The sequence below is a fragment of the Entelurus aequoreus genome, linkage group LG09 (assembly GCF_033978785.1).
Source record: "Entelurus aequoreus isolate RoL-2023_Sb linkage group LG09, RoL_Eaeq_v1.1, whole genome shotgun sequence".
Classification (NCBI taxonomy): Eukaryota; Metazoa; Chordata; class Actinopteri; order Syngnathiformes; family Syngnathidae; genus Entelurus; species Entelurus aequoreus.
This window is the reverse complement of record NC_084739.1, coordinates 76,937,205-76,960,287: the sequence shown is the minus strand read 5'-3', so window position 1 is coordinate 76,960,287 and position 23,083 is coordinate 76,937,205. Positions and strand designations below refer to the sequence as shown.

Sequence of the window (23,083 nt, the reverse complement as noted above, 5' to 3'; positions counted from 1 at the left end):
TGTTGCTAATGGAACATAGTCGACATGTACACTTGTTGTTAATGGAACATAGTCGACATGTACACTTGTTGTAATGGAACATAGTCGACATGTACACTTGTTGTTAATGGAACATAGTCGACATGTACACTTGTTGCTAATGGAACATAGTCGACATGTACACTTGTTGCTAATGGAACATAGTCGACATGTACACTTGTTGTTAATGGAACATAGTCGACATGTACACTTGTTGTTAATGGAACATAGTCGACATGTACACTTGTTGCTAATGGAACATAGTCCGACATGTACACTTGTTGTTAATGGAACATAGTCGACATGTACACTTGTTGTTAATGGAACATAGTCGACATGTACACTTGTTGTTAATGGAACATAGTCGACATGTACACTTGTTGTTAATGGAACATAGTCGACATGTACACTTGTTGTTAATGGAACATAGTCGACATGTACACTTGTTGCTAATGGAACATAGTCGACATGTACACTTGTTGTTAATGGAACATAGTCGACATGTACACTTGTTGTTAATGGAACATAGTCGACATGTACACTTGTTGTTAATGGAACATAGTCGACATGTACACTTGTTGCTAATGGAACATAGTCGACATGTACACTTGTTGCTAATGGAACATAGTCGACATTGTACACTTGTTGTTAATGGAACATAGTCGACATGTACACTTGTTGCTAATGGAACATAGTCGACATGTACACTTGTTGCTAATGGAACATAGTCGACATGTACACTTGTTGTTAATGGAACATAGTCGACATGTACACTTGTTGTTAATGGAACATAGTCGACATGTACACTTGTTGCTAATGGAACATAGTCGACATGTACACTTGTTGTTAATGGAACATAGTCGACATGTACACTTGTTGCTAATGGAACATAGTCGACATGTACACTTGTTGCTAATGGAACATAGTCGACATGTACACTTGTTGTTAATGGAAACATAGTCGACATGTACACTTGTTGCTAATGGAACATAGTCGACATGTACACTTGTTGCTAATGGAACATAGTCGACATGTACACTTGTTGTTAATGGAACATAGTCGACATGTACACTTGTTGCTAATGGAACATAGTCGACATGTACACTTGTTGCTAATGGAACATAGTCGACATGTACACTTGTTGTTAATGGAACATAGTCGACATGTACACTTGTTGCTAATGGAACATAGTCGACATGTACACTTGTTGCTAATGGAACATAGTCGACATGTACACTTGTTGCTTAATGGAACATAGTCGACATGTACACTTGTTGCTAATGGAACATAGTCGACATGTACACTTGTTGATAATGGAACATAGTCGACATGTACACTTGTTGCTAATGGAACATAGTCGACATGTACACTTGTTGCTAATGGAACATAGTCGACATGTACACTTGTTGTTAATGGAACATAGTCGATGTACACTTGTTGCTAATGGAACATAGTCGACATGTACACTTGTTGCTAATGGAACATAGTCGACATGTACACTTGTTGTTAATGGAACATAGTCGACATGTACACTTGTTGCTAATGGAACATAGTCGACATGTACACTTGTTGCTAATGGAACATAGTCGACATGTACACTTGTTGTTAATGGAACATAGTCGACATGTACACTTGTTGCTAATGGAACATAGTCGACATGTACACTTGTTGCTAATGGAACATAGTCGACATGTACACTTGTTGTTAATGGAACATAGTCGACATGTACACTTGTTGTTAATGGAACATAGTCGACATGTACACTTGTTGCTAATGGAACATAGTCGACATGTACACTTGTTGTTAATGGAACATAGTCGACATGTACACTTGTTGTTAATGGAACATAGTCGACATGTACACTTGTTGCTAATGGAACATAGTCGACATGTACACTTGTTGCTAATGGAACATAGTCGACATGTACACTTGTTGTTAATGGAACATAGTCGACATGTACACTTGTTGCTAATGGAACATAGTCGACATGTACACTTGTTGCTAATGGAACATAGTCGACATGTACACTTGTTGTTAATGGAACATAGTCGACATGTACACTTGTTGCTAATGGAACATAGTCGACATGTACACTTGTTGCTAATGGAACATAGTCGACATGTAACACTTGTTGCTTAATGGAACATAGTCGACATGTACACTTGTTGCTAATGGAACATAGTCGACATGTACACTTGTTGCTAATGGAACATAGTCGACATGTACACTTGTTGCTAATGGAACATAGTCGACATGTACACTTGTTGCTAATGGAACATAGTCGACATGTACACTTGTTGCTAATGGAACATAGTCGACATGTACACTTGTTGCTAATGGAACATAGTCGACATGTACACTTGTTGCTAATGGAACATAGTCGACATGTACACTTGTTGCTAATGGAACATAGTCGACATGTACACTTGTTGCTAATGGAACATAGTCGACATGTACACTTGTTGTTAATGGAACATAGTCGACATGTACACTTGTTGTTAATGGAACATAGTCGACATGTACACTTGTTGCTAATGGAACATAGTCGACATGTACACTTGTTGCTAATGGAACATAGTCGACATGTACACTTGTTGTAATGGAACATAGTCGACATGTACACTTGTTGTTAATGGAACATAGTCGACATGTACACTTGTTGCTAATGGAACATAGTCGACATGTACACTTGTTGCTAATGGAACATAGTCGACATGTACACTGTTGCTAATGGAACATAGTCGACATGTACACTTGTTGTTAATGGACATAGTCGACATGTACACTTGTTGCTAATGGAACATAGTCGACATGTACACTTGTTGCTAATGGAACATAGTCGACATGTACACTTGTTGCTAATGGAACATAGTCGACATGTACACTTGTTGCTAATGGAACATAGTCGACATGTACACTTGTTGCTAATGGAACATAGTCGACATGTACACTTGTTGCTAATGGAACATAGTCGACATGTACACTTGTTGCTAATGGAACATAGTCGACATGTACACTTGTTGTTAATGGAACATAGTCGACATGTACACTTGTTGTTAATGGAACATAGTCGACATGTACACTTGTTGCTAATGGAACATAGTCGACATGTACACTTGTTGCTAATGGAACATAGTCGACATGTACACTTGTTGTTAATGGAACATAGTCGACATGTACACTTGTTGTTAATGGAACATAGTCGACATGTGTACACTTGTTGCTAATGGAACATAGTCGACATGTACACTTGTTGCTAATGAACATAGTCGACATGTACACTTGTTGCTAATGGAACATAGTCGACATGTACACTTGTTGTTAATGGAACATAGTCGACATGTACACTTGTTGCTAATGGAACATAGTCGACATGTACACTTGTTGTTAATGGAACATAGTCGACATGTACACTTGTTGCTAATGGAACATAGTCGACATGTACATTTGTTGCTAATGGAACATAGTCGACATGTACACTTGTTGTTAATGGAACATAGTCGACATGTACACTTGTTGTTAATGGAACATAGTCGACATGTACACTTGTTGTTAATGGAACATAGTCGACATGTACACTTGTTGCTAATGGAACATAGTCGACATGTACACTTGTTGTTAATGGAACATAGTCGACATGTACACTTGTTGTTAATGGAACATAGTCGACATGTACACTTGTTGCTAATGGAACATAGTCGACATGTACACTTGTTGCTAATGGAACATAGTCGACATGTACACTTGTTGTTAATGGAACATAGTCGACATGTACACTTGTTGTTAATGGAACATAGTCGACATGTACACTTGTTGCTAATGGAACATAGTCGACATGTACACTTGTTGTTAATGGAACATAGTCGACATGTACATTTGTTGTTAATGGAACATAGTCGACATGTACACTTGTTGCTAATGGAACATAGTCGACATGTACACTTGTTGTTAATGGAACATAGTCGACATGTACACTTGTTGCTAATGGAACATAGTCGACATGTACACTTGTTGTTAATGGACATAGTCGACATGTACACTTGTTGCTAATGGAACATAGTCGACATGTACACTTGTTGTTAATGGAACATAGTCGACATGTACACTTGTTGCTAATGGAACATAGTCGACATGTACACTTGTTGTTAATGGAACATAGTCGACATGTACACTTGTTGCTAATGGAACATAGTCGACATGTACACTTGTTGTTAATGGAACATAGTCGACATGTACACTTGTTGTTAATGGAACATAGTCGACATGTACACTTGTTGTTAATGGAACATAGTCGACATGTACACTTGTTGCTAATGGAACATAGTCGACATGTACACTTGTTGCTAATGGAACATAGTCGACATGTACACAATATGCTAACATTGTCTGACACTAATTACAAAGATAGTTTTAGCCACATTTCCATTAAAGACCAAAAGAGAAGACTTTCGAATAAAATAAATAAATTATTTATCAGTAAAACTTTGTGCGTTTTGATATGAACGTGCTTCTTTTTTTTTTTACAGTAGTGAGTTTGGGAGTTTATCAGAATGAGCTGCGAGGCGTCGTTAATTGGAAAAGTGCTTGAAGAGAAGCGTGTCTTGCTAAAAGTGTGCGCCAAGGTGCTTCTTTGTGTGGCGTTAATGAAACTGGCGGAGATTCCGCAGAGCGCCGTCACGGCTCCCCTGATGATTAGGGAGCGGGAACAAATGGTATCATTTTGTTAGCAAGATGGCCCATTCATCAACTTCCTGCCGGTTATTAATTCATCAGTAAAAAAAAAAGAGTGTGCACGAAAACCATTAAAGCCACTTGATAGATATCCTCGGGAAAATGTCACTCTTGCTCGGAATGTTCCGCCGACTGCTTCCAGCCACTCGCCCGCCCACCTGTTCGCCGCCTTGCTTCCCAGCGACCACCCACGCGCCGCCGCGATTGGCCGAGGACATCGTTTCCACGTTAGCGCTCATTAGAGGAATGCACGCCGCATGGCCGCCTGCCACCGACACGCTGATGTGTGTCGTCCTAGGCGGGCACACGGCGGCGTGATGGAGCGCCGCGACGTTTTCCGCTCTGTAATTGGACCCCGGTCATCAGCGCCAATTCAAGGGAGAGGAGAAAATGAGGGAGGCGGCATCGAGTCGTTCTTGGCGGCGCATGAAACCTCCTTGCAACGCTCGCGTCTTCTGGAGTTGACCGTGACGGAAGATGATTGTCTCCGCCAATCATTGGCTTTTGTTGTTGTGGGAGAGATCACATGATGCTTTTGCAGCTATTACAGCTTCAAGTCTTCTGGCAAGGCTGTCCACAAGGTTGCAGAGTGTGTTTATAGGAATTTTCCGACGTTGGTGGAGAAGGTCTCCGTTCTAATTCATCCCAAAAGGTGTTCTAGTCGGGTTCAGGTCAGGACTCTGCGCAGGCCAGTCAAGTTCAACCACACCAGACTCTGTCATCCATGTCTCAAAGTTAAGGTATTCCAAAAGCGCATTGGTGAGGTCACACACTGACGTTGGTGGAGAAGGCCTGGCTCTCGGTCTCCCTTCTAATTCATCCCAAAAGGTGTTCTAGTCGGGTTCAGGTCAGGACTCTGCACAGGCCAGTCAAGTTCAACCACACCAGACTCTGTCATCCATGTCTCAAAGTTAAAGTATTCCAAAAGCGCATTGGTGAGGTCACACACTGATGTTGGTGGAGAAGGCCTGGCTCTCGGTCTCCGTTCTAATTCATCCCAAAAGGTGTTCTAGTCGGGTTCAGGTCAGGACTCTGCGCAGGCCAGTCAAGTTCACCCACACCAGACTCTGTCATCCATGTCTCAAAGTTAAGGTATTCCAAAAGCGCATTGGTGAGGTCACACACTGATGTTGGTGGAGAAGGCCTGGCTCTCGGTCTCCGTTCTAATTAATCCCAAAGGGTGTTCTAGTCGGATTCAGGTCAGGACTCTGCGCAGGCCAGTCAAGTTCACCCACACCAGACTCTGTCATCCATGTCTTAAAGTTAAAGTATTCCAAAAGCGCATTGGTGAGGTCACACACTGACGTTGGTGGATAAGGCCTGGCTCTCGGTCTCCGTTCTAATTCATCCCAAAGGGTGTTCTAGTCGGGTTCAGGTCAGGACTCTGCACAGGCCAGTCAAGTTCAACCACACCGGACTCTGTCATCCATGTCTCAAAGTTAAGGTATTCCAAAAGCGCATTGGTGAGGTCACACACTGACGTTGGTGGAGAAGGCCTGGCTCTCGGTCTCCGTTCTAATTCATCCCAAAGGGTGTTCTAGTCGGATTCAGGTCAGGATTCTGCGCAGGCCAGTCAAGTTCACCCACACCAGACTCTGTCATCCATGTCTTAAAGTTAAAGTATTCCAAAAGCGCATTGGTGAGGTCACACACTGACGTTGGTGGAGAAGGCCTGGCTCTCGGTCTCCGTTCTAATTCATCCCAAAGGGTGTTCTAGTCGGATTCAGGTCAGGACTCTGCACAGGCCAGTCAAGTTCACCCACACCAGACTCTGTCATCCATGTCTTAAAGTTAAAGTATTCCAAAAGCGCATTGGTGAGGTCACACACTGACGTTGGTGGAGAAGGCCTGGCTCTCGGTCTCCGTTCTAATTCATCCCAAAGGGTGTTCTAGTCGGGTTCAGGTCAGGACTCTGTGCAGGCCAGTCAAGTTCACCCACACCAGACTCTGTCATCCATGTCTCAAAGTTAAAGTATTCCAAAAGCGCATTGGTGAGGTCACACACTGACGTTGGTGGAGAAGGCCTGGCTCTCGGTCTCCGTTCTAATTCATCCCAAAGGGTGTTCTAGTCGGGTTCAGGTCAGGACTCTGCGCAGGCCAGTCAAGTTCACCCACACCAGACTCTGTCATCCATGTCTTAAAGTTAAAGTATTCCAAAAGCGCATTGGTGAGGTCACACACTGACGTTGGTGGAGAAGGCCTGGCTCTCAGTCTCCGTTCTAATTCATCCCAAAAGGTGTTCTAGTCGGGTTCAGGTCAGGACTCTGCACAGGCCAGTCAAGTTCACCCACCCCAGACGCTGTCATCCTTGTCTTAAAGTTAAAGTATTCCAAAAGTGCATTGGTGAGGTCACACACTGATGTTGGTGGAGAAGGCCTGGCTCTCAGTCTCCGTTCTAATTCATCCCAAAGGGTGTTCTAGTCGGGTTCAGGTCAGGACTCTGTGCAGGCCAGTCAAGTTCACCCACGCCGGACTCTGTCATCTATGTCTTAAAGTTAAAATATTCCAAAAACGCATTGGTGAGGTCACACACTGACGTTGGTGGAGAAGGCCTGGCTCTCAGTCTCCGTTCTAATTCATCCCAAAAGGTGTTCTAGTCTGGTTCAGGTCAGGACTCTGGGCAGGCCAGTCAAGTTCACCCACACCGGACTCTGTCATCCATGTCTTAAAGTTAAAGTATTCCAAAAGCGCATTGGTGAGGTCACACACTGACGTTGGTGGAGAAGGCCTGGCTCTCGGTCTCCGTTCTAATTCATCCCGAAGGGTGTTCTAGTCGGGTTCAGGTCAGGACTCTGCACAGGCCAGTCAAGTTCACCCACGCCGGACTCTGTCATCCATGTCTTAAAGTTAAAGTACCCACGATTGTCACACACACACTAGGTGTGGCGAAATAATTCTCTGCATTTGACCCATCGCCCTCGATCACCCCCTGGGAGGTGAGGGGAGCAGTGAGCAGCAGCGGTGGCCGCGCCCAGGAATAATTTTGGGTGATTTAACCCCCAATTCCAACCCTTAATGCTGAGTGTCAAGCAGGGGGGTAATGGGTCCCATTTTTATAGTCTTTGGTATGACTCGGCCGGGGTTTGAACTCACTACCTTCCGATCTCAGAGCAGACACTCTAACCACTAGGCCGCTTTGTGCACAGTCATGTTGGAAGAGGAAGGGGCCGCTCCAAACTGTTCCCACAAGATTGGGAGCATGGAATTGTCCAAAAAATGTTTTGGTATCCTGGAGCATTCAAAGTTCCTTCCACTAGAACTAAAGGTTCAAGCCCATTTCCTGAAAAAACACCCCACACCATAATTCCTCCTCCACCAAATTTCACACTCGGCACAATGCAGTCCGAAATGTAGCGTTCTCCTGGCAACCTCCAAACCCAGACTGGTCCATCAGGTTGCCAGATGGAAAAGCGTGACTCATCAGTCCGGAGAAGGCGTCTCCCCTGCTCTAGAGTCCAGTGGCGACGTGCTTTACACCACCGCATCCCACGCTTTGCATTGGACTTGGTGATGTATGGCTTAGATGCAGCTGCCCGGCCATGGAAACCCATTCCATGAAGCTCTCTGCATACTGTACGTGGACTAATTGGAAGGTCACATGAAGTTTGGAGCTCTGTAGCAACTGACTGTGCATATATATATATATATATATATATATATATATATATATATATATATATATATATATATATATATATATATATATATATATATATATATATATATATATATATATATATATATATATATATATATATATATATATATATATATATATGTGTATATATATATATATATATATGTATATATATATATATATATATATATATATATATATATATATATATATATATATATATATATATATATATATAATATATATATACAGTATATATATACTTACAGCCCATATATATATATATATATATATATATATATATATATATATATATATATATATATATATATATATATATATATATATATATATATATATATATATATATATATATATATATATATATATATATATATATATATATATATATATATATATATATATATATATGTAATTATGGTTGAAAGATGGCATCCCATGACTTTGGGAATAATTAGAAGAGGAGTGCCGGAGGCTCTGAGGGTCCGTGAGGGTTGGTGAGATAAAAGCAAATGTGAAAGATAAGAAGGTCCAATACCATAAAGACATTTATGAACCCTAAGAAGAACCTTGGCTGGTAGTTAGCATGCAGGCCACACACTCAGGAGACCTTTGAGATCTGGGTTCGAATCTCCGTTTGGATATCTCAGTGTGGAGTTTGTAGCTTCTCCTCATGCGTGTGCGGCTTTTTTGGTACCTGGATGGATGGATGGTGAGGTGGTTGGATGGATGGATTGATGGATGGATGATGGGTGGATTGATGGATGGATTGTTAGGTGGTTGGATGGATGGATTGATGGATGGATGATGGGTGGATGGATGGATTGATGGATGGATGGTTAGGTGGTTGGATGGATGGATGGATGGTTAGGTGGTTGGATGGATGGATGGATGGGTGGATGGATGGATGGATGGATGGATGGATGGATGGATGGTGGATGGTGGATGGATGATGGGTGGATGATGGGTGGATGGATGGATGATGGATGGATGATGGATGGAGGGATGATGGATGGATGATGGGTGGATGGATGGATGGATGGATGGATGGATGGAGGGATGATGGATGGATGATGGGTGGATGGATGGATGGATGGATGAATGGATGATGGGTGGATGGATGGATGATGGATGGATGGATGGATGGATGGATGGATGGATGGATGGATGGATGGATGAATGGATGGATGGTTAGGTGGTTGGATGGACGGATTGATAGATGGATGGTTAGGTGGTGGGATGGATGGATTGATGGATGGATGGATGGATGGATGATGGGTGGATGGATGGATTGATGGATGGATGGTTAGGTGGTTGGATGGATGGATTGATGGATGGATGGATGGATGGATGGATGGATGGATGATGGATGGATGGATGGATTGATGGATGGATGGTTAGGTGGTTGGATGGATGGATTGATGGATTGATGGATGGATGGTTAGGTGGTTGGATGGATGGATGGATGGATGGATGGTTAGGTGGTTGGATGGATGGATGGATGGATGGGTGATGGATGGATGGATGGATGATGGATGGAGGGATGATGGATGGATGATGGGTGGATGATGGGTGGATGGATGGATGATGGATGGATGGATGGATGATGGATGGAGGGATGATGGATGGATGATGGGTGGATGGATGGATGATGGATGGAGGGATGATGGATGGATGATGGGTGGATGGATGGATGGATGAATGGATGATGGGTGGATGGATGGATGATGGATGGATGGATGAATGAATGGATGGTTAGGTGGTTGGATGGACGGATTGATAGATGGATGGTTAGGTGGTTGGATGGATGGATTGATGGATGGATGGATGGATGGATGGATGATGGGTGGATGGATGGATTGATGGATGGATGGTTACGTGGTTGGATGGATGGATTGATGGATGGCTGGATGGATGGATGGATGAATGATGGGTGGATGGATGGATGGATGGATGGATGATGGGTGGATGGATGGATGGATGGATGATGGGTGGATGGATGGATGGATGGATGATGGGTGGATGGATGGATGGATGGATGGATGATGGGTGGATGGATGGATGGATGGATGGATGGATGGATGGATGATGGGTGGATGGATGGATGGATGGATGGATGGATTGATGGATGGCTGGATGGATGGATGGATGAATGATGGGTGGATGGATGGATGGATGGATGAATGGATGATGGATGGATGGATGGATGGATGGATGATGGGTGTATGAAGGGTGGATAAATGGAGGATGGGATGGATGGATGGATGGATGGATGGATGGAATGGATGATGGCTGGATGGATGGATGATGGGTGGATGGATGATGGATGATGGATAGATGGATGGATGATGGGTGGATGGATGGATGGATGGATGGATGGATGATGGATGGATGGATGGATGGATGGATGATGGGTGGATTGATGGATGGATGGATGATGGATGATGGATGATGGATGGATGGATATGAATGGATGTATGATGTAAATGCAGTGATTAGTGAACACATGGACACCACATTAGTGAGTTAGTGATTAGAGCATATGGACACCACACTAGTGAGTTTGTGATTAGAGCATATGAACACCACACTAGTGAGTTTGTGATTAGAGCATATGGACACCACATTAGTGAGTTAGTGATTAGAGCATATGGACACCACACTAGTGAGTTAGTGATTAGAGCATATGGACACCACACTAGTGAGTTTGTGATTAGAGCATATGGACACCACATTAGTGAGTTAGTGATTAGAGCATATGGACACCACATTAATGAGTTAGTGATTAGAGCATATGGACACCACATTAGTGAGTTAGTGATTAGAGCATATGGACACCACATTAGTGAGTTAGTGATTAGAGCATATGGACACCACATTAGTGAGTTAGTGATTAGAGCATATGGACACCACACTAGTGAGTTAGTGATTAGAGCATATGGACACCACACTAGTGAGTTTGTGATTAGAGCATATGGACACCACACTAGTGTGTTTGTGATTAGAGCAGATGGACACCACATTAGTGAGTTAGTGATTAGAGCATATGGACACCACATCAGTGAGTTAGTGATTAAAGCAGATGGACACCACATTAGTGAGTTAGTGATTAAAGCAGATGGACACCACATTAGTGAGTTAGTGATTAGAGCATATGGACACAACATTAGTGAGTTAGTGATTAGAGCACATGGACACCACATTATTGAGTTACTGACTAGAGCATATGGAGACCACACTAGTGAGTTAGTGATTAGAGCATATGGACACCACACTAGTGAGTTAGTGATAAGAGCATATGGAGACCACACTAGTGAGTTAGTGATTAGAGCATATGGACACCACACTAGTGAGTTAGTGATAAGAGCATATGGACACCACACTAGTGAGTTAGTGATTAGAGCATATGGACACAACATTAGTGAGTTAGTGATTAGAGCACATGGACACCACATTATTGAGTTAGTGACTAGAGCATATGGAGACCACACTAGTGAGTTAGTGATTAGAGCATATGGACACCACACTAGTGAGTTAGTGATAAGAGCATATGGAGACCACACTAGTGAGTTAGTGATTAGAGCATATGGACACCACACTAGTGAGTTAGTGATAAGAGCATATGGACACCACACTAGTGAGTTAGTGATAAGAGCATATGGAGACCACACTAGTGAGTTAGTGATTAGAGCATATGGACACCACACTAGTGAGTTTGTGATTAGAGCATATGGACACCACACTAGTGTGTTTGTGATTAGAGCATATGGACACCACATTAGTGAGTTAGTGATTAGAGCATATGGACACCACATCAGTGAGTTAGTGATTAGAGCAGATGGACACCACATTAGTGAGTTAGTGATTAAAGCAGATGGACACCACATTAGTGAGTTAGTGATTAGAGCATTTGGACACAACATTAGTGAGATAGTGATTAGAGCACATGGACACCACATTATTGAGTTAGTGACTAGAGCATATGGGCACCACATTATTGAGTTAGTGACTAGAGCATATGGAGACCACACTAGTGAGTTAGTGATTAGAGCATATGGACACCACATTATTGAGTTAGTGATTAGAGCATATGGACACCACACTAGTGAGTTAGTGATAAGAGCAAATGGAGACCACACTAGTGAGTTAGTGATTAGAGCATATGGACACCACATTGGTGAGTTAGTGATTAGAGCATATGGACACCACACTAGTGAGTTAGTTATTAGAGCAGATGGACACCACATTAGTGAGTTAGTGATTAGAGCATATGGACACCACATTAGTGAGATAGTGATTAGAGCATATGGACACCACACTAGTGAGTTAGTGATAAGAGCATATGGAGACCACACTAGTGAGTTAGTGATTAGAGCATATGGACACCACATTAGTGAGTTAGTGATTATAGCAGATGAACACCACATTAGTGAGTTAGTGATTAGAGCATATGGACACCACACTAGTGAGTTAGTTATTAGAGCAGATGGCCACCACATTAGTGAGTTAGTGATTAGAGCATATGGACACCACACTAGTGAGTTAGTGATAAGAGCATATGGAGACCACACTAGTGAGTTAGTGATTAGAGCATATGGACACCACATCAGTGAGTTAGTGATTAGAGCAGATGGACACCACATTAGTGAGTTAGTGATTAAAGCAGATGGACACCACATTAGTGAGTTAGTGATTAGAGCATTTGGACACAACATTAGTGAGATAGTGATTAGAGCACATGGACACCACATTATTGAGTTAGTGACTAGAGCATATGGGCACCACATTATTGAGTTAGTGACTAGAGCATATGGAGACCACACTAGTGAGTTAGTGATTAGAGCATATGGACACCACATTATTGAGTTAGTGATTAGAGCATATGGACATCACACTAGTGAGTTAGTGATAAGAGCATATGGAGACCACACTAGTGAGTTAGTGATTAGAGCATATGGACACCACATTGGTGAGTTAGTGATTAGAGCATATGGACACCACACTAGTGAGTTAGTTATTAGAGCAGATGGACACCACATTAGTGAGTTAGTGATTAGAGCATATGGACACCACATTAGTGAGATAGTGATTAGAGCATATGGACACCACACTAGTGAGTTAGTGATAAGAGCATATGGAGACCACACTAGTGAGTTAGTGATTAGAGCATATGGACACCACATTAGTGAGTTAGTGATTATAGCAGATGAACACCACATTAGTGAGTTAGTGATTAGAGCATATGGACACCACACTAGTGAGTTAGTTATTAGAGCAGATGGCCACCACATTAGTGAGTTAGTGATTAGAGCATATGGACACCACACTAGTGAGTTAGTGATAAGAGCATATGGAGACCACACTAGTGAGTTAGTGATTAGAGCATATGGACACCACACTAGTGAGTTAGTTATTAGAGCAGATGGCCACCACATTAGTGAGTTAGTGATTAGAGCATATGGACACCACACTAGTGAGTTAGTGATAAGAGCATATGGACACCACACTAGTGAGATAGCGATTAGAGCATATGGACACCACACTAGTGAGTTAGTGATAAGAGCATATGGAGACCACACTAGTGAGTTAGTGATTAGAGCATATGGACACCACATTAGTGAGTTAGTGATTATATTAGATGGACACCACATTAGTGAGTTAGTGATTAGAGCATATGGACACCACACTAGTGAGTTAGTTATTAGAGCAGATGGCCACCACATTAGTGAGTTAGTGATTAGAGCATATGGACACCACACTAGTGAGTTAGTGATAAGAGCATATGGAGACCACACTAGTGAGTTAGTGATTAGAGCATATGGACACCACACTAGTGAGTTAGTTATTAGAGCAGATGGCCACCACATTAGTGAGTTAGTGATTAGAGCATATGGACACCACACTAGTGAGTTAGTGATAAGAGCATATGGAGACCACACTAGTGAGTTAGGGATTAGAGCATATGGACACCACACTAGTGAGTTAGTGATTAGAGCATATGGACACCACATTATTGAGTTAGTGATTAGAGCATATGGAGACCACACTAGTGAGATAGTGATTAGAGCATATGGAGACCACACTAGTGAGATAGTGATTAGAGTATATGGACACCACACTAGTGAGTTAGTGATTAGAGCATATGGACACCACATTAGTGAGATAGTGATTAGAGTATATGGACACCACACTAGTGAGTTAGTGATTAGAGCATATGGACACCACACTAGTGAGATAGTGATTAGAGTATATGGACACCACACTAGTGAGTTAGTGATTAGAGCATATGGACACCACATTAGTGAGATAGTGATTAGAGCATATGGGGACCACACTAGTGAGATAGTGATTAGAGCATATGGAGACCACACTAGTGAGATAGTGATTAGAGTATATGGACACCACACTAGTGAGTTAGTGATTAGAGCATATGGACACCACATTTACTCTTCATTAAAAACAACCTTTGATGTCAGCCTCCATGCTGCTATTTAAAGACACGCACTTGTCATCACCTGCCAACAGGAAACTGGACAGCCCAGGTGAGCGTGCACGTGTGTCGGAAGGTGAGCGTGCACGTGTGTAGGATGAAGAGCGTGCACGTGTGTCGGAAGGTGAGCGTGCACGTGTGTAGGAAGGAGAGCGTGCACATGTGTAGGAAGAAGAGCGTGCACGTGTGTAGGAAGGAGAGCGTGCACGTGTGTAGTAAGGAGAACGTGCACGTGTGTAGGAAGGAGAGCGTGCACGTGTGTAGGAAGGAGAGCGTGCACGTGTATAGGAAGAAGAGCGTGCTTCCTGTCACATGACACAAAGACAGGAAGTCATCAAATGGAATGTCTGTAATGTAAATACTGTACTGTATACTGTGTACTGTAAATAGTGTACAGTAAACAATGTACAGTATACATTGTACAGTAAATAGTGTACTGTAAATAGTGTACTGTAAATAGTATACAGTATACATTGTACTGTAAATAGTGTACAGTAAACAGTGTACTGTAAATAGTGTATAGTAACTAGCGTACTGTAAATAGTGTACTGTAAAAAATAATGTACTGTAAATAGTGTATAGTAAATAGTGTACAGTATACATTGTACTGTAAATAGTGTACAGTAAACAGTGTACAGTAAACAGTGTACTGTAAATAGTGAACAGTAAACAGTGTACTGTAAATAGTGTACAGTATACATTGTACTGTACAAAGTGTACAGTAAACAGTGTACTGTAAATAGTGTACAGTATACATTGTACTGTAAATAGTGTACAGTATACATTGTACTGTACATAGTGTACAGTAAACAGTGTACTGTAAATAGTGTACAGTATATATTGTACTGTAAACAGTGTACAGTAAATAGTGTACAGTATACATTGTAGTGCATGTGTTGTTTTATTTATCAGCCTCACTCATCATGAATGCTGACATGTTCTCTTCTTGGTCTTTTCCTGCAACAAAACATGAATTTTAAATTGAGAGAAGACATTTGTGATGATGTGAGAGTCAAAGTGTGGGAGTAGAAATCATCTTTCATATTTCATATGTAGAAGAACAAAAGAACAAGTGCACACGCAGAGTGCAAGGCGACCTTTGACCTTTTGTGTTGTAGACGCTGCAAGGGATTTTTAGACAACAAATTGTATCAAATGAGGTGGTCTCTTGTCCAGGGTCTACCCCGCCTTCCTTGTCCAGGGTCTACCCCGCCTTCCTTGTCCTGGGTCTAGCCCGCCTTCCTTGTCCTGGGTCTACCTCGCCTTCCTTGTCCTGGGTCTACCCCGCCTTCCTTGTCCAGGGTCTACCTGAGTGTAGCTGGATAGGTTCCAACTTGTGAAAATGTGGTGGGAGGAAAACATGCTGACTAAAAGTGAACATTCACCTACCGAAAATCAGGAGCACTGTGGCAAAGTTTGTGCAGTCTTTTGACCACAGACTTAGTCCCTGCTCGGTGACATTGGTCTGTCTTGGCCCGAGTGTACCTTTCCCAAGGAGAAGCTAGAGGTGGACGTGATCTGGATCTAGTACTTAGTACCCGCCTTGGAGCCAGTCACAATCATGCTCATCTAAATGAGAAGGCCTTCATTTCATGCGAGTATCATCCATAAATATCATCAATAAATGTAATAAATACCAAACATCATTTGACATTGTGTTCCTTCTTCATGGTGGTCAAGTATCTATTATAGTCCTGCTTTTATTTTGGCATCTAGTTCCTTCTTCATGGTGGTCAACCATCTATTATTTTCCTGCTTTTATTTTGACATCTTGTTCCTTCTTCATAGTGGTCAAGCATCTATTATAGTCCTGCTTTTATTTTGACATCTTCTTCCTTCTTCACGGTGGTCAAACGTCTATTATTTTCCTGTTTTTATTTTGACATCTCGTTCCTTCTTCACGGTGGTCAAGCATCTATTATTTTCCTGCTTTTATTTTGACATCTTGTTCCTTCTTCACGGTGGTCCAACATCTATTACTTTCCTGCTTTTATTTTGACATATTGTTTCTTCTTCATGGTGGTCCAACATCTATTATTTCCTGCTTTTATTTTGGCATCTAGTTCCTTCTTCATGGTGGTCAACCATCTATTATTTTCCTGCTTTTATTTTGACATCTTGTTACTTCATCATGGTGGTCAAGCATCTATTATAGTCCTGCTTTTATTTTGACATATTGTTCCTTCTTCATGGTGGTCAAACATCTATTATTGTCCTGCTTTTAGTTTGACATCTTGTTCCTTCTTCATGGTGGTCAAACATGTATTATTTATTATTTATTTATATTTATTTATAATAAATATTATTATTTATTATTTATTGTCCCGGGCGCGGCACCGCTGCTGCCCACTGCTCCCCTCACCTCTCAGGGGGTGAACAAGGGGATGGGTCAAATGCAGAGGACAAATTTCACCACACCTACTGTGTGTTTGACAATCATTGGTACTTTAACTTTTACTTTATTTTGACAACTTGTTCCTTCTTCATGGTGGTCAAACATCTATTACTTTCCTGCTTTTATTTTTGACATATTGTTCCTTCTTCATGGGGGTCAAACCTCTATTATTTACCTGCTCTTATTTTGACAACATGTTCCTTTGTCATGGTGGTCAAACATCTCTTATTTTCCTACTCTTATTTTGACATCTTTTTCCTTCTTCATGGTGGTCAAACATCTATTATTTTCCTGCTTTTAATTTGACATCTTGTTCCTTCTTCATGGTGGTCAAACATCTACTATTGTCTTGCTTTTATTTTGGCATATTGTTCCTTCTTCATGGTGGTCAAACATCTATTACTTTCCTGCTTTTATTTTTGACATATTGTTCCTTCTTCATGGTGGTCAAACCTCTATTATTTTCCTGCTTTTATTTTGACATATTGTTCCTTCTTCATGGTGGTCAAACATCTATTATTTTCCTGCTTTTAATTTGACATCTTGTTCCTTCTTCATGGTGGTCAAACATCTACTATTTTCTTGCTTTTATTTTGGCATCTTGTTCCTTCTTCATGGTGGTCAAACATCTATTATTTTCCTGCTTTTAATTTGACATCTTGTTCCTTCTTCATGGTGGTCAAACATCTACTATTTTCTTGCTTTTATTTTGGCATATTGTTCCTTCTTCATGGTGGTCAAACATCTACTATTTTCTTGCTTTTATTTTGGCATATTGTTCCTTCTTCATGGTGGTCAAACATCTATTATTTTCCTGCTTTTATTTTGACATATTGTTCCTTCTTCATGGTGGTCAAACATCTATTATTTTCCTGCTTTTAATTTGACATCTTGTTCCTTCTTCATGGTGGTCAAACATCTACTATTTTCTTGCTTTTATTTTGGCATCTTGTTCCTTCTTCATGGTGGTCAAACATCTATTATTTTCCTGCTTTTAATTTGACATCTTGTTCCTTCTTCATGGTGGTCAAACATCTACTATTTTCTTGCTTTTATTTTGGCATATTGTTCCTTCTTCATGGTGGTCAAACATCTACTATTTTCTTGCTTTTATTTTGGCATATTGTTCCTTCTTCATGGTGGTCAAACATCTATTATTTACCTGCTTTTATTTTGACATCTTGTTCCTTCTTCATGGTGGTCAAACATCTATTATTTTCCTGCTTTTAATTTGACATCTTGTTCCTTCTTCATGGTGGTCAAACATCTACTATTTTCTTGCTTTTATTTTGGCATATTGTTCCTTCTTCATGGTGGTCAAACATCTACTATTTTCTTGCTTTTATTTTGGCATATTGTTCCTTCTTCATGGTGGTCAAACATCTACTATTTTCTTGCTTTTATTTTGGCATATTGTTCCTTCTTCATGGTGGTCAAACATCTATTATTTACCTGCTTTTATTTTGACATCTTGTTCCTTCTTCATGGTGGTCAAACATCTATTTTATATATATATATATATATATATATATATATATATATATATATATATATATATATATATATATATATATATATATATATATATATATATATATATATATATATATATGTTGTACGTTGTACAAGAATAGTAGTTCCAATTGTGAGTACATGAATGTGTTTGTGTTGCTGCAACATGAACGAACTTTGACTTTAAAGCAGGTTTATTACAAACTACAAAGTTCAAAGTCTTTACACTTGGATTAATTCTCTGTGAGCTGCTTAGTAACTACTCCCCTTAGGGTGTGTGTGTGTGTGTGTGTGTGTGTGTGTGTGTGTGTGTGTGTGTGTGTGTGTGTGTGTGTGTGTGTGTGTGTGTGTGTGTGTGTGTGTGTGTGTGTGTGTGTGTGTGTGTGTGTGTGTGTGTGTGTGCGAGTGTGAGCGTGTGTGTGTGTGAGCGTGTGTGTGTGTGTGTGTGTGTGTGTGCGAGTGTGAGCGTGTGTGTGTGTGTGTGTGTGTCGCTGTTCTTAATTATTAGCGGCTTTTGTTTACAACTGGAAGCAGAATAATTTGTTTGAAAGGGGAACTACTTTTAGCGGCGGCGTGATCACAGAGAGCTAACCAGCTCACGCTGCTATGTTGACATATTGAGCTGCTGCATCACCTCTGAGTTGGTGACAGTTCATTGTAGATTATAAACCACACCCTCTCACCTGGATAGTAGAAGGCTGTGGACATAATCTGACAAGTTGGTCAACTTTGACATCCAATTTAGACCCGGAGATGGCCAGAAAGACACGAAAAGATGTTTGACCACCATGAAGAATGAACAAGATGTCAAAATAAAAGCAAGAAAATAGTAGATGTTTGACCACCATGAAGAAGGAACAAGATGTCTAAATAAAAGCAGGACAATAATAGATGTTTGACCACCATGAAGAAGGAACAAGATGTCAAAATAAAAGCAGGACAATAATAGATGTTTGACCACCATGAAGAAGGAACAATATGTCAAAATAAAAGCAGGCAAATAATAGATGTTTGACCACCATGAAGAAGGAACGAGATGTCAAAATAAAAGCAGGACAATAATAGATGTTTGACCACCATGAAGAAGGAACGAGATGTCAAAATAAAAGCAGGCAAATAATAGATGTTTGACCACCATGAAGAAGGAACGAGATGTCAAAATAAAAGCAGGAAAATAATAGATGTTTGACCACCATGAAGAAGGAACAAGATGTCAAAATAAAAGCAGGCAAATAATAGATGTTTGACCACCATGAAGAAGGAACAAGATGTCAAAATAAAAGCAGGAAAGTAATAGATGTTTGAAAACCATGAAGAAGGAACAAGATTTCAAAATAAAAGCAGGAAAATAATAGATGTTTGACCACCATGAAGAAGGAACAACATGTCAAAATAAAAGCAAGAAAATAATAGATGTTTGACCACCATGAAGAAGGAACAAGATGTCAAAATAAAAGCAGGAAAATAATAGATGTTTGACCACCATGAAGAAGGAACAAGATGTCAAAATAAAAGCAAGAAAATAATAAATGTTTGACCACCATGAAGAAGGAAAAAGATGTCAAAATAAAAGCAGGAAAATAATAGATGTTTGACCACCATGAAGAAGGAACAAGATGTCAAAATAAAAGCAGGACAATAATAGATGTTTGACCACCATGAAGAAGGAACAAGATGTCAAAATAAAAGCAGAAAAGTAATAGATGTTTGACCACCATGAAGAAGGAACGACATGTCAAAATAAAAGCAAGAAAATAATAAATGTTTGACCACCATGAAGAAGGAAAAAGATGTCAAAATAAAAGCAGGAAAATTATAGATGTTTGAAAACCATGAAGAAGGAACAAGATTTCAAAATAAAAGCAGGAAAATAATAGATGTTTGACCACCATGAAGAAGGAACAACATGTCAAAATAAAAGCAAGAAAATAATAGATGTTTGACCACCATGAAGAAGGAACAAGATGCCAAAATAAAAGCAAGAAAATAATAAATGTTTGACCACCATGAAGAAGGAAAAAGATGTCAAAATAAAAGCAGGAAAATAATAGATGTTTGAAAACCATGAAGAAGGAACGAGATTTCAAAATAAAAGCAGGAAAATAATAGATGTTTGACCACCATGAAGAAGGAACAACATGTCAAAATAAAAGCAAGAAAATAATAAATGTTTGACCACCATCAAGAAGGAAAAAGATGTCAAAATAAAAGCAGGAAAATTATAGATGTTTGAAAACCATGAAGAAGGAACAATATTTCAAAATAAAAGCAGGAAAATAAAAGATGTTTGACCACCATGAAGAAGGAACAACATGTCAAAATAAAAGCAAGAAAATAATAGATGTTTGACCACCATGAAGAAGGAACAAGATGTCAAAATAAAAGCAAGAAAATAATAAATGTTTGACCACCATGAAGAAGGAAAAAGATGTCAAAATAAAAGCAGGAAAATTATAGATGTTTGAAAACCATGAAGAAGGAACAAGATTTCAAAATAAAAGCAGGAAAATAATAGATGTTTGACCACCATGAAGAAGGAACAACATGTCAAAATAAAAGCAAGAAAATAATAGATGTTTGACCACCATGAAGAAGGAACAAGATGTCAAAATAAAAGCAAGAAAATAATAAATGTTTGACCACCATGAAGAAGGAAAAAGATGTCAAAATAAAAGCAGGAAAATTATAGATGTTTGAAAACCATGAAGAAGGAACAAGATTTCAAAATAAAAGCAGGAAAATAATAGATGTTTGACCACCATGAAGAAGGAACAACATGTCAAAATAAAAGCAAGAAAATAATAGATGTTTGACCACCATGAAGAAGGAACAAGATGTCAAAATAAAAGCAAGAAAATAATAAATGTTTGACCACCATGAAGAAGGAAAAAGATGTCAAAATAAAAGCAGGAAAATTATAGATGTTTGAAAACCATGAAGAAGGAACAAGATTGCAAAATAAAAGCAGGAAAATAATAGATGTTTGACCACCATGAAGAAGGAACAAGATGTCAAAATAAAAGCAGGAAAGTAGTAGATGTTTGACCACCGTGAAGAAGGAACAAGGTGTCAAAATAAAAGCAGGTAAGTAGTAGATGTTTGACCACCACGAAGACGGAACAAGATGTCAAAATAAAAGCAGGAAAATAGTAGATGTTTGACCACCATGAAGAAGGAACGACATGTCAAAATAAAAGCAGGAAAATAATAGATGTTTGACCATCATGAAGAAGGAACGAGATGTCAAAATAAAAGCAGGAAAATAATAGATTTTTGACCACCATGAAGAAGGAGCGACATGTCAAAATAAAAGCAGGAAAATTATAGATGTTTGACCACCATGAAGAAGGAACAAGAAGTCAAAATAAAAGCAGGAAAGTAGTAGATGTTGACTACCATGAAGAAGGAACGACATGTCAAAATAAAAGCAGGAAAATAATAGATGTTTGACCACCACAAAGAAGGAACAAGATGTCAAAATAAAAGCAGGAAAGTAGTAGATGTTGAACCACCATGAAGAAGGAACAAGATCTCAAATTAAAAGCAGGCAAAGAATAGATGTTTGACCACCATGAAGAAGGAACGACATGTCAAAATAAAAGCAGGAAAATAATAGATGTTTGACCACCATGAAGAAGGAAAAAGATGTCAAAATAAAAGCAAGAAAATAATAGATGTTTGATTACCATAAAGAAAGAACAAGATGTCAAAATAAAAGCAGGAAAGTAGTAGATGTTTGACCACAATGAAGAAGGAACGAGATGTCAAAATAAAAGCAGGAAATTATTAGATGTTTGACCACCATGACGCAGGAACAAGTTGTCAAAATAAAAGCAGGAAAGTAGTAGATGTTTGACCACCATGAAGAAGGAACAAGATGTCAAAATAAAAGCAGGAAATAATATAAACCTGACCACCATAAAGAAGGAACAAGATGTCAAAATAAACGCAGGAAAATAAGAGATGTTTGACCACCATGAAGAAGGAACAAGATGTCAAAATAAAAGCAGGAAAGTAGTAGATGTTTGACCACCACGAAGAAGGAACAAGATGTCAAAATAAAAGCAAGAAAATAAGAGATGTTTGACCACCATGATGAAGGAACAAGATTTCAAAATAAAAGCAGGAAAGTAGTAGATGTTTGACCACCATGAAGAAGGAACAATATGTCAAAATAAAAGCAAGAAAATAATAGATGTTTGACCACCATGACAAAGGAACAAGTTGTCAAAATAAAAGCAGGAAAGTAGTAGATGTTTGACCACCATTAAGAAGGAAC

At 39.9% G+C, this 23,083-nt stretch overlaps 1 protein-coding gene across 1 annotated transcript in view; it reads right to left on the bottom strand.

Moving 5' to 3' along the window:
* Positions 1-4,967, bottom strand: part of bean1 (brain expressed, associated with NEDD4, 1) — a 59,203-nt gene extending 54,236 nt beyond the window's left edge. The window contains exon 1 of the mRNA XM_062057921.1: positions 4,859-4,967. Within this exon, the coding sequence (XP_061913905.1) occupies positions 4,859-4,967 (109 nt within the window). The remainder of the gene's footprint in view (positions 1-4,858) is intronic.
* Positions 4,968-23,083: the final 18,116 nt, after the last annotated feature.